The sequence below is a fragment of the Colletotrichum abscissum genome, assembly GCF_030869225.1.
Source record: "Colletotrichum abscissum strain IMI 504890 chromosome Unknown Scaffold_1.1, whole genome shotgun sequence".
Classification (NCBI taxonomy): Eukaryota; Fungi; Ascomycota; class Sordariomycetes; order Glomerellales; family Glomerellaceae; genus Colletotrichum; species Colletotrichum abscissum.
In genome coordinates this window covers 2083581-2100398 of record NW_026849987.1, presented here as the reverse complement: position 1 = coordinate 2100398, position 16818 = coordinate 2083581, and the positions used below count along the sequence as shown (strand labels likewise).

The following is a 16818-nucleotide window of genomic DNA, read 5'->3' as shown; positions in this document are numbered from 1 at the left end:
GGTAGAGGAGAGCTTGATGTGTACGAAGCGATAGAAGAAGAACGTTAGTTGCACAAAAGAAACAAAAAAGTGTAAAAAAAAAAGACTCTCAAAATATACCCAAAGTCAGAACATGAACTACACAGGCACACTTCAGATAGGAGCGGGGGGGGGGGGGTTGCTGAGCGGATTGTGGACCAGAGGGTCGTGTTTGGTCTTCGTACATAACTGTTGTCGGCGTTGAGTTTTTGGCTTCTTCTTCTAGTGTTCACTTGGAATCAAACACTTCCGTTTGGTCTCCTTCATCTTCGTCGTTTCGTCCGTCCATGACAATCGCTCTTCGTGACCGCTGTAGTGAGACAGATGGACGGGGTGCGCCCACGAGTCAAAGAATGAAACTCTGCAAACACGATGGAAGCCATAAGACTGTGACATGCTTTGAAAGATGTGACATTCGTCCACGATACCAAGAAGATGGTCCTGGTGCATTGGTCACTTGCTACTGCTGCTGCCCGAATGGTCTCGCCGTACATGGTCAAACAGTCAGCCAACCCAAAACCTCCTTTCTTTTTGTGATTAAGAGAAAACGCCCTTCGCCATTTCCTTTCCCCTTCTCCTTTGCAAATGCGACAACAATTCATGTACACTTCTCTCCCATCTCCCAAACCTCCCCAAGCATCCGGGTATCTGGTATAAAATCGCATCAAACCCGCCGCCGCCGCCCCCTTCCTTGGTTATGAAACTCCATTCGCGCCTTCCTCCAACTGAACCCGCTTCAACTGCACTTCGCAAAGGGGCTTACTCACTAAGAGCCTGGAGCGCGTGGGTGAGGGGAACGACGCGCAGAGATCGTCCGCGCTTCAGGCCGGACGCCGCCTTTTGGGGCATAATGGTCGGGCTAGACTCGTCTCGCCACTTGCGGAACACGCTCTTCAGGTCTTTGGGAATGCCTTCCAACACGACTGTCGATATGGGGATAAAGGGCCGATCTTCCATGCCACTAGCCAGAATGGCATACTCTTGCGCAAAGTCAAGAGCGTTGCGGAAGGAGCTGTACTCGCTCTGCGCCGTCCTACCGACGATAATGTACATTTCAAAGAATGCATCCAGAACGTAGATGGAGGAAGGGTCCAGGTCAGCCTGAGTGAACGGGCTGATTTCAGTGACCTGTGGTTATCATGGTTAGCGCTGAGCTGGAGAATAGGAACAACGTCGAGCTTACCTGCTTCGCCGCAGACGCGTCCGAGCGGAAGAGTCTTTGGCAGTACTTGTCGTAGTTGGACTTCAAACGCCAGTGGTCTGCAGAGAGCGGCTTCGTGCCGTCGTTGAAGATGGCCCAGAAGCTATCCGGCTCGCTGCCGTCCTCGATTTCTATGAGCTCGCCCATCAAGCTCAAGTCCATACCAATGAGGCGGGCGCAGCTCAGCTCATCTACATCACTGCCCTTGCCCTTCCAGAGATAGCACATTCCAGACTGCGTAATCAAGAAAGGGAACCCGGAGCAGAGGCTTGCAGATGAGAAGTCGACCTCGTCAAACACAACCTGGCCAAGCGTCCGGCGACCACACAGCATGCTTGGTGCCAAGGAGTCGTACTTGGTGTTGGTACCGCGACGTGTGATGATCATACCTCCGAGCGCCATGATGAACTCGGGAGTTTCTCTGCCTTGGCGCATTTTGACGAGCTTGCCGCCGAGCGAACGAGCCTCCCGGTTGACAAACAGAGTCGTGTCTTCCACAGTTGCTGCCGGTACCTCGTCACCAGCCCAGAAATATACCTCGGTCTCCTTCCAGCCAGCCTCGTTGGAAAATGTGTGAGCACAGATGTACATTTCCCGCTCGAACAAGATACGCTCGTTGTGTGATTGTACAGGTATCTTCTTCCCGTCCCCAGTAATTTGGAACAGCCTGGTGCCTTGACTTTGAATATCGCGCACCCGGGGCTTGTTCATCAACACTTCAGTGGTGTCAAGGCGGTACTCCCTCTGTGGCCGTGGCGTGCCAAAGAAGTCATCCAATAGACTGGAGACCTCTGAGCTTGACTTCGTGGGGGATCGAACAGGAGATGCGACTGGTGTAGGCGAGGAAGGCTTCGGTGGGATAGGCAGGGGCCTTGTAGAGATCCTCGTGGGAGTATCGGTCCTTTGGACTGGAGACACCGGGCTCTCAAATCGCGACTTGGCCTCCAGAGGTGGCGACCGTACCACAGCACCGCCGAACATCGATGCAGCGTTCTTGACGGACACAACAGGCTCGCTGTCAACCCTGTCGTTCGACTTTTGAGGTGAGCTGGGCCTGGACAGAGGTCGGCCAAAGGTTCTGAGGGGCGCTACGTGAGGGCTATCGAATTGCTCATTAGGCGGCGGTGACCGAACGGGAGACCTTGTGGGTGATCTGGGAGTTGGTTCGGGCAGCGGGCGTCCAAAAGTCCTGGTGGGCGCAGGAGCTTCCTCCACTTTGTCCGAGAAAGGCTTTGCAGGAGAACTTGGCTTAGGCTCGGGGAGAGGCCGCCCGAAAGTCTTGACAGGAGAGACTTCCTCGCTTCTCTGAAGTACAGGGCTAGGAGGCTTCTCAAATACTGGCTTCGGTCTGACTTCCTCCTCCGACTTTTGGGGTGGCGGGCTGAAGGGCTTCTCGAAAACGGGCTTGGGCTTGATGCTTGGCGACGAAGCCGGACTTTCTCTCTTCGGGCTGGCAACCTTGGGGCTGGTGATCTTGGGACTCTCTACCTTGGGGCTCTCCTTCGTCGGGCTGACCATCTTAGGCGGGCTGCTCATCTTGGGAGGGCTGTCCATCATTGGGCTCTCCCTTTTGGGACTTTCAGGCTTTGGGCTCGACTGGTTGTTCTCTTCAAAGAATCTAGACATTCGCTTCATGTCCAGCTTCTTAGGTGAGGTGGGCTGAGAGGCGGGTTCGCTGGGTTTCTCCTCGACAGGCTTGATCGGGGAGGCCTGGAGCTTCATCGTAGGAGATCGGGACCTGCGCTTTGACACGGGATCTTCCTCCTTGGCCGGGAGAACAGGCTTCTCTGGAGACTTTTCTGCAGGCTTCTCAGCGGGAACCTTAGAAGGGGTGCCAAAGGGCTTGAGAGGTGCTGGCCTATTCTTGGCAGCTGCTTGAGCAGCGACCTGAGCTTGAATGGACATTGGAGCCTCCTTTGCGGGGCTCTTGACGGCTGCTTCCACTACAGGCCACTCGTCCTTCGCCGGTGAGAGAGCACTTGGGCTGGGCTTAGATTCGCTTGCCACTTCTGCGCTTGGCGCAGCTGCGGAGGGAGCCTTGGAAGACGGCGCCTTTCTTCTCGGCCCACGAGCACGACCCTTAGTCATGTGTGTAAGCTGAGGTCCTGGAGCCGTAGGTTCGGCGGGCGCCCCGCTCGATTCTTCTGACTTTTCGGCATCACGCCCTCCATTGGTAGCCATGGGAGGGGGACCACGGGCCAAAAGTCCTGCGAGTGCAGGATTGAAGCGGCCCGCCAGGCCACCGGCAGCGGCACGTCCCTGAAGCCGACCAGGAGCAATGCTCTCCTTCTGAACCTCGACCGTAGGTCCAGATTCTACTGGCGACTTGATAGAAGGCGATTTGAGTGACGGCGACCTGGCAGAGGGCGATTTGACAGAAGGCGACCTGAGCGAAGCAACCGACTCATTGGAATCGTCTCTGTACGATGACTTGGGCCTCTCACTGACAGACTTTCGATGCTCGATAGCGGAGGGTGAGGTAGCATCTGATCTGCCCGAGATCGACTTGCTCAACGCATGTCTTTTCAGCAGAGCTTCTGGAACAGGGTTCTCAGATGCATTGGACTTGGTTCTAACCACGCCTTTGCCTTGCGATTGAGCAGCCTGGAAATCCTGCTTCTTCTTCAAAATCGCATCTTTGAACTCATCCTTGCGCTCGCTAGGCTTCGGCCCACCAGTCATGTTCAAGGCCGCTTTGCCGCGCGAAATATTGTTCTTCAGCTCATCTGGCGCCACGTAATTCTGCGTCTTTGTCCGTCGCAAGTTGCCAAATACATTCTGCAACTCGTTGGCGGGCTCTTTGGAAGAAGAAGCATCGCCAGAGACGTTTCTTGACTTCAGGCCAGCGCGGAAATCCTTCTTGGGAGGAGTTTCAGGCTTGACTTTAGCCACAGAAGGGCTGTCAGTTACCGAGGAGCGCTTTGGAATATCCACGGGCAGAGCATCTCCTTCCGGTTTGTCCTCGCCTGCCGGGCTCTTGATTGTGCTGGTGCGAAAGCTTGGGCTGCTGATGCTGCCGCCGGTCTTGTGGGTTTGTACTGGAGGTGCATATATACCCTTGAGGCCACTTACAGAGGGCTTGGAGACATGGCTTCCCATCGGTGATGAACGCATCAGCCCGCCGACATTGACTTCGTGCTTCTGCGATGATACTGAGCCGCTTCGACCAAGGTCGGCACTGGGGTTGGCAGCCTTGTGAGCCTTTGCTTTGTTGAGCTCCACCATCCAAGCTGGCTGGTTTGATACCGGCGGAGGCTTAGGTTTCGGAGACTCTGGCTTGTTCAGTGCAGTTTCCAGCCAGCTTGCCTTCGTCGGGCTCCATCTCCTAGAATCCATAGTCTTCGAAGGGCTTGATGGCGGTGTCACATCCTTATTGTCCTCCTCATTGTTATCGAGCTTGGTATCGAGCTTGACGTCGGGCTTGGCCTCAGGCTTGGCATCGGGAGGAGGTGCTGCTGCAGGTGCTTTTGGTGTAGTCTCGATCTCGTCTTGTTGTTCCTGGTTGCTATGTCGAGAAGTAGGGTGAGAGGCGGGGCGGGACAGAGACCGAGAGTGAGATGACCCCGTAGGTGTAGCAGCTCCGTCCCGCATGTACATGCTCTGCGGACGGGAGCGAGACTCAGGCCGGCTTGAAGCAGCTGAATCGGCGCGTACGAGGCCAGGGGGAGAGGTTACACTCCATCTCTTGACGCTGTCTGACCTCTTCATCATTGCGCTTTGGACGAAACCACCCATGCCCTTGGTAGGAGAAACAGGTCGCGTGGGTGACGAGCGACCAGATCCAATGATTGACTTTCGGCGCAGCGCTGTGGGATCATTCTCGGAGATCTCGGCAGGGGGGTCGAGTCTCTGGGAGCTGCCGAGTGACAGCGGCGAGCCCAGTCTGGTGTCTTTCGTCGGGCTAGACTGCTCAGCAGACAAGTCTGTCGAAGAGCTGCGGCTCATGCCGGGGAGCTGATGGGCGCGCATTGAGGACATGTCGTTGGTATCGGTATCCTCAACCTGACTCTTGCGATTTGCAGCTGAGCCGACGCTGGCACGATCGGCCGTTTGGCGGAACCACGCGGGGTCTTTGGAACCCAGTGATTGGGAGATTTGGTCCCTAGAGAAGGTCTGCTCGGTTGCGGAGGAGGGGTCGGGAGTTGGGTTCTGCGAGGTCCTGGTCGCGTTCTCGGCGGCAACGACGGACAAGGGACGGCTCTTGGATCGATCCGAATGCTGAGAGTTGGGACGTCTCTGCCACGACAGCGGCCGCGCTCCTTGTACGCCGCCGGTAGGAGAGGTCACGCTCGATCGCTTGCTTTCGGCGTCAAAGGGGGAATCGTTCTCCTTGGTTGGAGAGGTTGAGAAGCTGTCCATGGTTTCGGGAGCTGCGATGCCTCGTGAGAGAGGGCGAGGGCTGCCTGTGTGTTCGAGACCGGGAGAAGACAGTCTTAGGTCATCGGAAAGCTGCGTCGTGTGTGTGTTACCTCGAGAGGAGGGTGGTGGGGTGTTGGCCGGGGACGATTTCTGAGGGGAAATGGATCGAGCGCGTTCTGTCAAGTGTTGTCAGAGAATGCGATCCAAAGATTTTCTTCTTGTTGAAAAACACGGTCGCGCAACAAGATGGGAGAGAAGAACAGTGCCAATTGCAGAGGAAAAGTGAGCGTCGATGATTTCCCTTTAGGTCACAGGTAAAAAAACAATGGACGAAGGCCGTGTGTGGTGGTTATTGGGGGTGGGAGTCAAGGCGTTGAGGCGTCGCCCGCGGCTCGCCCAGTGCGGCGGCCGTCCCGTCAGTAGCTCAGCTCTTGGGCCAAGGGCAACCTGAACCTGAACATAGCACGGCACGAGCACGAGCAAGACGAATGGCACACGGCAAGCTGCAAAGTAGGATTTGTGCCTTGGCCGGGTCGGGAAAAGAAAGCTTGTTGAATAGGGCAGACACGGTGGTGGTAGGTAGATGATGCAGTGAGTGAGGGGAGGAGAGACAAGCAGTAGTAAGGCAAGAGGGGAAGCAAGGAGAAAGACAGCAAGATGTGTAGGTAGACGTACCGGCGCGGCGAGCTTGTCGTTCTCTCTTCTCTTGCTGTATCTTTTCGTCGAGTTCGCGTTGACGGGCGTCGTCTTCTTCGGTTCGGCGAGCATTCATCTCCTTGACATCTTGCAAAAACTTGGAGACGTCGTCCATTGTTTGTTCCGACATGTTGAGGCGGAGGACAGAGTCATGACACGGTTGCGGGTGGGGGAGGAATGGAAACAGGTGGTTCTGTATGCGCAGGAATCCCCCCGGTTAGGACGTATGTCGTGGCAAGGCGAACGGGTAAGGTAGTGAGGTCTTTGTTGGAGAAGGATATGTTGTCTATTTTTTCCCTCCCTCAGTCGGTCTCGTCTTTGGTGTCTGGTCCGTCCGTGGCGGGATTAGGACAGGACAGGACAGGACAGGATGGGATGGGATAAGGTAAGGTAGGTGTGCGCAGTGCTCCGTCAGGTACGCAGGACGCAGTGCAAGGTACCTCTGGTTCGTCACCTCTTGGATGGGTGCTGCTAGGCAAATGGCGCCAAAGCAAGGTACTTGGGCCAAGGCGAGAGCGGAGCAGCCTCACAGACGTAAGGCAAGGTAGCGTAGCCCACGGTTAGGTACGGATGGGCAGGCGTGCGTCGTGGATGGAGACAAAATGGAGTCGGGTCTCTGGTCTCTCTGGCGACTTTATTGTTTGGATTGAAGAATTGCCTTTCTTACTTGGCATAAGGTACCTTAGGTTGCTAGGTTGTGTGGTTGTGTAGTTGTGTGTACTGAAAACTTGTCGAATGCGTGTAGTACCCGAGTTTCTGTTGATGTGGGCGGCGACGGCGGCGGCTGAGGCGAAGGAGCATGAACCACAATCCTGGGAAATGCAGTCGGCGTGAGCAAGTAGCAGCTGTGAACGCGGCCTGCTTTCTCTCTGGACGGGATGCAAAGAGGACAATGATGTTTATCACTGGTGACCTGACTGAAGTAAGGTGCTGCAGGGTCGAAAGTAAACACAGATGACCTGAGGTGAAGGCAAGCAGGTTTCTGCGAAGGCTCCTTCCGGATGCTTACTGCGTGCTGATGCGAACAGTTGCATCCCGCGTCCAGGCTGGGCAGTCTGGGCTTGCCTCTTTTTTCTTCCTTGCCCTTGCCAATTGGGCAGGTGAACAGGCCCCCCCCCCCCCAACAATAGCAGCCTGCACGTCAGGTAGCACTGGGCGCTGGGTGAATAGGCTGGTCTCTTGAAATGATTTCTTTCGATATGCCCATTGCCCACAGACAGGCGCAACTGTGCAACTTTCACCACAATTATTCCCACACACGCGGGGGCTTCAACTTGAAGTTCTTTGCCAATGTCTCAAACGATTTCAGCAAGCTGCTCGAATGGTTTCAACTCAGCTCTTCTCAGCTCAGCTAAGCTTCCCTAATGCGGCTATCTGGCTTGGCCTTCGTAAGGTAGACGAGGAAGACCTCGAGGTGCGAATACCTACTACCTACTACGTAAGGTAGTTGCAGGTGGATGTACACAAAGAAAGTGGAACCAAAACAACAAGGGTACGTACCTCAAGGTAGGTGAGGTGTTGCTGCGTGCATTGGCCACTCGCTTCTCCACACCGGCAACCCCTGTCTCACAATGGATATATTTCGTACCTGAGATCCCTGGCACCAAATTTCGACATTCAAGCGCCCTTACTGGCCCGATGGGGCGTTTCAATCACATCGTTTCAAACCGTGATTTCCGGAGGGATGTCCCGGTATTCAAACTTCAACGGCTTGCAATCTCTCTCCTCGGTCTGCTGTAATGAATGCAATTCCCTTCCAAGCCCGACTACCTTAGGTAGTTAAGCCCGGACCCAAAAGACACCGCACATACTCCAAAGTGCTCTGAAGAATCACAGACAATCTAACCCGGCGCTGACGTTGACGGATAGCGGCTTACCGTCAGTGTCCCCTCATTTCGTATTTCTTCTTCTCGGGCATCTTCGGACCAAGCAGTGACCCGATTTTAAGCAGAAAGGCAATCGCCCAATGGGCCACATCCACACATGTACGGAGACAGTACTTCGTAGACGCATCACGGCCGTCATTCTCAGCCTCAAAGAATATATTGCCCATGCTATTAATACGGATAGTGGTGATCTCCTATTCAACAACGTGGCTTCGCATCTCTCGACGCTGGGTATCCCATCTAAGGTACTTGTCACTCCGTTGCACAACGTCGATCCCGACTCCCGAGAGCCGTCACAGAATCACTCGGATCCGGCCCTTCCTGGGACCGTCCTTCCAGAACACTCTGACACGCTTCACCATGCCCCCTTTTGGCCCGGCCGCCTCTATGCCCGTCCGTCTTTATCCTAGCCATTCCCAGTTTCCTAACGGCGCGCCCGGGAACTAGCTGAACGAACGTGGCCAGGACATCCTCGAATCGCTGGCTCGATGAGCCTCGAGAGCGAGTGAGGAGCCGCACCGTCGTAGTGGTGACTGGTGACCTGGCAAGAAAAGCTAACCACCAAATGAATACCTGAACTCCCCGCTTGCCTCTAGTACAGGAACAGCCTCTTCTTTGCGTCGTCCACCACCCAAGCAAGGCCTTCCTTGAGGTTGCTGCCTGTCATGGCACTGCATCGCAGGACGTGCCAGCGATGTGTTCTAATCGCCTCCAATTGCAGCCCCTGGATGAAATACGTCAGCTCGACTCCCCCTAGTAATGGTCCAAGATGTGGTTGTCCCGGAGCACCCAACTTGAAGAATTTCCTGCTCGTCCATGCATCCGTTGACGTCGGTCTTGTTGGCAAACACGAGCAAACTTGCTCCAGATAATCGCTGTCAATCCAAAGTTAGCACCCGACGTGGTCGTATCCACTTCCACACGTGTCGTCATCCTCCTCCCCATCCTCGCCGTTGGCACGAACCTCTTCTTGCAGCAGGCCGTGGAGCTCCTCTCTACAATCCTCGATTCGCAGTCGATCTGTGGCATCGACGACCCAGATCAACGCATCTGTCTTTTCAAAGTAATTCCGCCAGTACGAGCGTAGTGTCTTTTGCCCACCCACGTCCCCTATTCTGGTCAGACTTGCCGCCAACGAAACTCAGTATCAGCCAGAGGACGTACAAATGTTTAGCTTGTATCTAGTGTATGGTTAGCACTCTTGCATGATAATGGGCTGGATAGATGTGCCAACGAACCCATCGTAGTCTATAGTCTTGATGATGAAGCCCAATGTCGGGCTTACGGTGTTGACGTCTTCGCCCATAATCTTCTTGACAATCGTAGTCTTTCCCGCATTATCGAGGCCTCTGTAATCAGCATCAGCAAGTATGAAAGCGGCCCGTGTGGGGGTTGGCTCACTGACAGCATCAGGATTCGCATCTCCTTGTCTTTGAGACGTGCTTTTCTCAGAATGGACAACATGACGAACGGACGGGAATCCTATCCCTGGCATGCATCGACTACCGTGTTCTTTCTCGAGATCTCAAGGTTTAGGGACTGCTCATCACGGCAAACTTCTTGTCATGTATAAGAGCTGGTGCAGTGGATAGAGGTTCATCGGCGCTGCCTGAATGGATCGGTCAACCACACGTGACCCCGCAGCATCGGTCTGGGCTCGGTGAAGTAACTACCAATAGCGCTTACCGAGCACACCGAGCGTTTGAACCACAAGCATCGCCAAATGTACATGATGGGTATTTCTCACCACGCCACAACGATATCCCAAGATGGTCATAATAATATTTCTATGCCTGATATATACATTATGATATATCAGAGGGACTTGGTCGGAGTCTCATGGACAAAAGAGTGGCCTTGGTGGTCTAATACTGCGTAGGGAGAATCAATCATCAATTGCCTCACATCAGAATGAACAGAATTGCCTTCAAGAGAAAAAGTTTTCAGGCATCTCTTGAGCCCGATTTCTATCAATGGAAATGGAGCGTTCGAACGCATATATTTGGTATGAGGTAGGTGGTAAGAGGAAAGGGGCTTCCGGGAGAAGCCTGTGCCTGCCCCGAACAGGTGTGCCGTTGTACCTTCCTCCGACTTGCCTAGAAATTTCACCTTCAAAATATTTCCTACCGCACACCCCACCCACTTCCCTTCCTCTCTCCGATGTATCTCTGACCCAACTCTACCCTTTCTCACTCAAACCGCTACACACCGAAAGCTTCTTACTTCCCTTGAACTGTCCATCCTCTTCATCGACAGAAGGGGTTTTGTAATCTTTCACTAATTCCAGAGAGCCAGCTGATATTTCAGCTATCGCTTCATCTCTACAAATCGACACCAGAAAATTCACCTTTGCTTCAGGGTGCCTTGGTTCAAGTCCGACGCGCTCTCACCATACAACCTCGCGCAGATACTCCTTGACGTATCTGCGCTTCTACATCAACACTGCCGTAACCAACAACTAGGTGAGTAAATTCACTCAAAAGAAGACATAAGTGTGCTCATTTTTCTAATACCCATTCTTCGGCTAGATACAAGGCTCATTGTCTTTGGCCAAAGCACACACCGGTTACAAGATGCCAGACTCAAAGGGAGGCATTACCCCGGACAAGAAGACCGGCGGAAACATAATCCATTTCAGCCACGTTGAAAAGAATCGTGGTAGATCACTGAATATCAGACTGTCAGCCTCCGCAAAGCCTTTCATCCCAGCGAAGCTATCTGGCGAGGATGCGACTCCGTTGAGCCATGATGAGAAGGATCACGCCAAAGACCTCGATCTCAGCATTTCGATCCCCAAAGGACCTGTCACCAATGAGGAGCAAACTGGTGAAGACGAAAACCAGTCTCGCCATGGTGAAAATAAGTGTGGCAAGTTCGAATGCATCGACCTCACCACGTCAAATCTTGCAGACTCTATCATCTTGAAGAACCAGACTGGCAACAAAGAGAACCAGTCCAGCCATGAAGAGGGAAGCCGTGGAGAGCATTTACTCCTCAAGTTCTCGAAAGAGCCCGTCAGCACCGAGAAGCGAGCTAATGACAACAAGAGCCAGTGTAGCTACGATGAAGAGTATCGTGGCGAAGGCATTTCCAGAGTGGACAGTCCTTATCCTTGGTCTTCCGTCGGCTTGTATCCCCAGGAGGCTGGCTCAGCTCGGTTCACGTTCTATCCTCCCAGCCCGGCCGTGGCTGTGAGTAGCGCTAATGGAAAGGCCCAGGCAGCGGCTCTTTCCTCAAGCAGCCCTTCTGGAAAGCTCACTCAGCCGATCGAAAGATCGACTTCTATTCGATGGGTCATGAATCTTCCGGTCCCCCAGAGAAGGCTGACACCTCCTGCCTTCTTGAATAACCCCACTTCCAGCCCTGGAGCTCGGCGAATTTCTTTCGAATTCAACACCCGCAGAGCCCCCGGTGGAGATATTTACAATGCTGGCTTAGAGAACGCTGACTACGATTACCTCGCCGAGCGCCGAGCCTACGTTGCAAGAAGTTTTGAGAGAACCCGGAGGCAGAGAGAGGCAAAGATTGCTGCTCAGCGTTCGAAGATCCAATCCGACGCCGACGACGACGAGAACGATACGATGGCCTCTACCCTTCCGATGCCGAGCGACTACATTCCTCCTCATAAGAGACTCGCCAAGACCAAGGCCAAGGCTGGAGCAAAAGTCGAGTCCAAGATCGAAGACCCAGTTACCGAAAGCCAGGGGCCAGCCACGACTACTAGCTACTACGCAGAGTCGGATACCGCGTCTTCAACAGATGATGCTAGCTCGCGCGTTGCTCTTTCGGGCACATTGAATAAGTCTGCGCCCCTGACACCCATGGCTCTAGAGAATCTTCCGGAGAGAATGGGCGTCACTACCAAATCGAAGAAGAGCCACTCGTCTTGGGATGTGAGCAACAATGGCAGAGCTTCATCGGGTCAGGACAGAGAGGATTCCAACGGAGTCGCTCGATCCGAGACGAAAGTCACTGGCACGCCGTCTTTTTTGACTTGGCTTTATACTCTGGATGGCCCGCTCGTCACTTCCTTCCTCGACGAGAATCAGGATCATCACCACCACGATGTTAGCACCGACACTGGAAAGCTCATCGACCGCATCGAGCAGCCGCCCACAAAAGCCGATATTATGGACGAGAAGAATATGACACCCGAGATGATTCAACGTCGCCGCGAATGGACCAGTAACCTGCTCGTTCATCGCGAGATCATGGTTCGACAGAACATCGCCATTCGTCAACGCTTGCAGGAGGAGGAGCGGGCCCACCACGAAATGGCCATTCTTCGGGATCGTGACTACAAGAAAGATGCTGCGTCGCCCACGAAGATGAAAACCGTAGTGGCGCCTACCTTGGACGAAAGCAGCCGTCTAGCAGACTGCGTCCTTCGTCCTGCCCAGCCTTCAGATGCCGGAGCTTGTGCCGAGATGTACAACCTGGCTGTCGGTAAGGATCCTCTGGTGACAGATACCTATCCGGTGTCTGTTGAGCGGTTCGAGTACATCATGATCGAGTGCAAGAGACAAAAGCTTCCATTCATCGTTGCGACAACTAAGACGACTGACTTGAAAGACCCCGGCAACTGGCCGTCTCGCGATGCTTACCGACAGTACATGAAGTGGATGCAGTCTCAGCCTGTAAAGGTGTCGTCCCCTGAGACTACTGTCTACGGATTCGCCTACCTCCGTCCGTACGAGACAGGTATCGGAGGACTCACCGGCAACGCGACCCCGACTGTCAAGGCTACAATCTTTGTTCATCCTGAGCATCGACGTGGTCGGATCGGAAGTGCCCTTCTTCATCAACTCCTCAGTCAAGTTTCCATCTTGTACCACGGCTTTGTCGAGTGCCAGTGGGCTGATCCGAAAGCTGGAGAGGACGCGTTCTACAAGCCCGACTTCCGGAACATTCATCGTAAGTAGTCGGATGTGAAAGGTATCTCAGATTCGATAGCTAATTGGCTTTGCTAGGTGTTGTTGTACACACGATGGCCCAGAGCGAGGGCGGACAGGGCCTCAAGTGGATGGACGACTTCATGTCGTCTTTCCAGTTCGAAAAGGCCGGTCGTCTGAACCAGGTTTACAAGGTGAAGCAACCCCACGGCGCCGATTGGTACGACCAGGTCATCTGGCAGCACTGGGCCAACAAGATCCCCTGCAAAACATTCTACGTGGCAGACGACTCCGAGTGCTCCTACGACTACCCTGGAAAGCGCCATTCGCCTGGTGCCCGAAGAGCCAAGTCTCCCGATGCCCCCGAGGATCAGCAGCACGACGATGGTAGCCATGACAGCGACAGCGACGATGTCTTCGGAGCCTAAGCATTGCTGAGCAAGGCCACATCCTGACATTATGCGCTCAAGTATCAGTGGCTTCTTGCAGACTGACCACAATCGAACGAAGACCCGATGTTGGTTGTTTCGATCGATAATGGCACTTTTGGAGGTTAGTAGTTAACGGCACTTAGCTTTATGAGACCAGTCCAAGCTGACATTTTAAAAGACAGAATCAGTCACCGAGACAGAGCCAGACTCAACAGATTGCCAAAAACAATTCCCGAACTTCCCCTATTGCACGACCCGTCTTCGAAGCCAAGAAGAAACCTTTGGACACCGACGTCTCGTGGCTTTGCAACAATGATCCGAACTAGCAGCTTCACTCGGCAGCTTCATATCGGCATCTGACAGCAACGCGCACACGACTTCCGCGTCCGAGAGCTCTTCACTGGCTTTCCATTTGCTCTTTTTCTTTCAGTCTTGTTTCGCACCTCCCGTCATCAAAAAAACCCCTTCCCTAATTGGATGTCAGAGTACACACCTTCTTTACGCCTTGACAAACACAAGGTTTCTTCTTCTACCCAGGCCTTTTCGCGACAGCCATGTTTTTCGGAGATCAATAGGATCTCATGGAAGACGTGCCGGCGAGGTGGGCAGATACGATTGTGACACGGCGACCATGGACCATACCTTGCTGATCTCGGGGACACAAGACTTTGTCGTCCCCCAGTAAATGATTGCTATGGGCATAGCCATGGACATTAGGATCTTCTCTTCTCGGACAGGAAGTGGTCACGAAGAGGAGAGAGAGAGAAGTGGAGGAGGAAAGGAATGCCCCAAAAGTGCAAGGGCCGGTCTTGTTTTGCTTTTTCTTTTCTTTCTCTTTCTTTTGTGTTTCCTACCCTTAATACTGCAACGGTAGATAGCTCACTCAATCTTGTTCATCAAATCATGTGCCTACTCTCCCAAGCTCGTGATGTTCGTGCCTTGCTTTAGGTTGGCAACCATATCTTGAACGAACCGTGTACTGCGTTTTCAACCATTCTTGAACATGAGACTCCATTGAACATGCCATGTTTGTAGCAAGTCTACAAACTAAAACGCCTACCTACCTTGACCCCATCACCGTCGGAAATGAGCCAAACTATACGAATCATCCGGATAAATCGTCGACGCCTCACTCAAAGGCGGCCGTCCCCCCACCGTCGCGACGCTGCGCCAATCGTCACCGTCATCGCCACGCGACATATCTCGCACAGGTCGCTCACGAGACGACGGAGCCCAAGTACCATCTTGCGTAGAGCCCGCCGTCGGTGTTCTCAAGCCGTTCTCGTATTGGTCTGATCCGGCCTCCGACGCAGCAGCACGAGAGTCAACATGATCCTTGAAACTCGGTCGGCCGATACGTCCCATCTCCTCTAGGCGAGCTACCCTCTCTTCCTCGGCTAGATACCATGCTGCTTCAGCGGGGGACATCTCGAACCCGCGAGGGGGAGCAAATTTCGAATCTGTGGCGCGGCGGCGGTCCTGTGTCACGACATTGTCATTCTGAGGCGAGGGGGAGGAAGTACTTACGAGCCCGCCCGGACGGGGTCCACGGGGTCTACGGGCGGAAGACGAGCGAGACGTGACGTCGGGCCAGGCCGTGACGATGGAGGCGAGCGATTCGGTCGTCGGGTGAGGCCGGGCCGGCTCGCTGTTCGAGTACACGCTGGCGTCCGTATACGACGAGCTGCTCGGCGCTGCGGTGCCGTACCCACGGAACGGCGGTGGGAGGGTAGCGGCGGGAGGCGTGGTAGGTCGAGGAGTGCGCGGCTCGGAGTCCGTGGAGTCTACGTGTCGGAACCGATCACGCCGTCGGGCATCGTCTTGAATCATCGAGGGGGGGAAATCAGATGCGCGTAAACGCTGTTCACTCCTAGCGGGACTATTAGCAACAGCGTCATCCCAGAGAGCCCCTTGTTCTTTCCGATCCACCTCTTTTCCCGTGCCAAAGTCTCGACGGAACTGGGCATCGGGTTGAGCCGCCGAGCCGCCAAAGGCCGGGTGGAGGGATGAACGGTCGAAAGCACGCTCGTTTCCGTTCTGGCGGGCCAGCCGTTCGTAATAGTCCCCAACCGCATCTTGCCACGGCCGATTCTCATTGTCGGGGTTTTCATCATCTGGGTCAACAAATGGGTCCTCGCTCAGTGTCGTGGAAGGTCGTCCACTCGCGGTCGATTGCTCGCCCGGAATTGAGCGCGGAGTATCGCGTCCGGATGTCTTCCTGGTACCACTGCTGGCATTCTCTGACCCCCTGGCTTGCTTTTGGTGCACTTTTGCTTCGCGTCTCTGTTGTCGCGCTGCCTTGACATCTTTGAGCATAGCCCGAATTTCCTCGGCTAAGTTTGCGCTTCTTTTAAAGACTTCTCTTTGTGCAGCCTCAGGGAACTCGTTAATCCACGCGTCCACGATCCTTTGCAGGCATGGCGACGTTCTCTTCGTCCGGGCAATGAGATTAGCACGAAGGTCGCCAAGGAAAGAGGGACGAGATCCGAGTGCTGACAAGATGCACGCCTCACAATGTGAATTTACATGGCTTAGCACTTTCGGCTGGCGACCATAGAGGAGTTCAAAGTTGTACGTGTCCATCCACAAGGCCTGGATACCATCCAGACGACGAACGAATTCTTGTATCAAGGGTGTAAATTCCGGACCTCTGTCGCGTTGTCGATCATGTCGCAAGCTGGCCGTTTCCACTGTGATCTCTTTCAGAACCAGTGCAAAAAGGGCGTGAATTGTCCAAGGATTCAGGCCGCGATGGCTTGAGCAAAGGACTGCGGCCGGCGGTGTGAACGAAGGGTTATACTTCTCGCTGATCTTCATCAAACCGCGAGTAACAACGCTGACTACGTTGGTCTTGCTGCGTGGACGGAGACAAGCCGCGGGCAGTTGTTTCATCGTCTCCTCTTGCTCCCTCAGCCAACTTTTTGGGGGTTTCGCAATGCTGTGCTCCACCGGGAGATAAAGGTATCGAACCAACTTCTTCACCGATGCGTTTGTTAAATCGTGTACACTTTGGTACGGGCTGGACATGGTGATAAGTTGATGAGAAATTTTGAGTGAATCGTTAAAAGTTTCGGTATAGGTGTCACTAGTTTTGAGGCTGTTTGTTTTCGCTGACTGCGATCCAAGAGCTGCAACGGGCAGTCTTTCTATACTCGCTTACGATGGAATAGCCACATCATTACCGAACAATCTCGAAGTTGACAATGTCTTTGAACCATAACTTGCTTGACCAAGGACAACAAGCTGTTTCTTTGGGTTCAAGCAACACAATGCAAAAGAAACAGGTAACTTTGGCGCGGGAGAGCAGTATTGGGCTGTGACAAACAAAGAGAGAG

The 16818-nt window shown here is 53.9% G+C and overlaps 4 protein-coding genes across 4 annotated transcripts; 1 reads left to right on the top strand and 3 right to left on the bottom strand.

Annotated features, from left to right (window-relative positions):
* Window positions 1–777: 777 nt before the first annotated feature.
* Window positions 778–6404, bottom strand: CABS01_00675 (gelsolin; the record flags this gene model as incomplete). Its single annotated transcript, XM_060534056.1, has 3 exons — window positions 778–1146; window positions 1202–5754; window positions 6254–6404. The coding sequence occupies 3 exons, from the start codon at window positions 6402–6404 to the stop codon at window positions 778–780; spliced, it is 5073 nt and encodes a 1690-aa protein (XP_060406570.1).
* Window positions 6405–8752: 2348 nt separating this feature from the next.
* CABS01_00674 (ADP-ribosylation factor 4) lies at window positions 8753–9624 on the bottom strand (the record flags this gene model as incomplete). Its single annotated transcript, XM_060534055.1, has 6 exons — window positions 8753–8884; window positions 8955–9035; window positions 9125–9270; window positions 9325–9341; window positions 9399–9509; window positions 9566–9624. 6 exons carry the CDS (start codon window positions 9622–9624, stop codon window positions 8753–8755), a joined length of 546 nt encoding a protein of 181 aa, XP_060406569.1.
* Window positions 9625–10733: 1109 nt separating this feature from the next.
* On the top strand, window positions 10734–13480 carry CABS01_00673 (uncharacterized protein; the record flags this gene model as incomplete). Its single annotated transcript, XM_060534054.1, has 2 exons — window positions 10734–13074; window positions 13131–13480. The coding sequence occupies 2 exons, from the start codon at window positions 10734–10736 to the stop codon at window positions 13478–13480; spliced, it is 2691 nt and encodes an 896-aa protein (XP_060406568.1).
* Window positions 13481–14557: 1077 nt separating this feature from the next.
* On the bottom strand, window positions 14558–16510 carry CABS01_00672 (uncharacterized protein; the record flags this gene model as incomplete). Its single annotated transcript, XM_060534053.1, has 1 exon — window positions 14558–16510. The coding sequence occupies one exon, from the start codon at window positions 16508–16510 to the stop codon at window positions 14558–14560; it is 1953 nt and encodes a 650-aa protein (XP_060406567.1).
* Window positions 16511–16818: the final 308 nt, after the last annotated feature.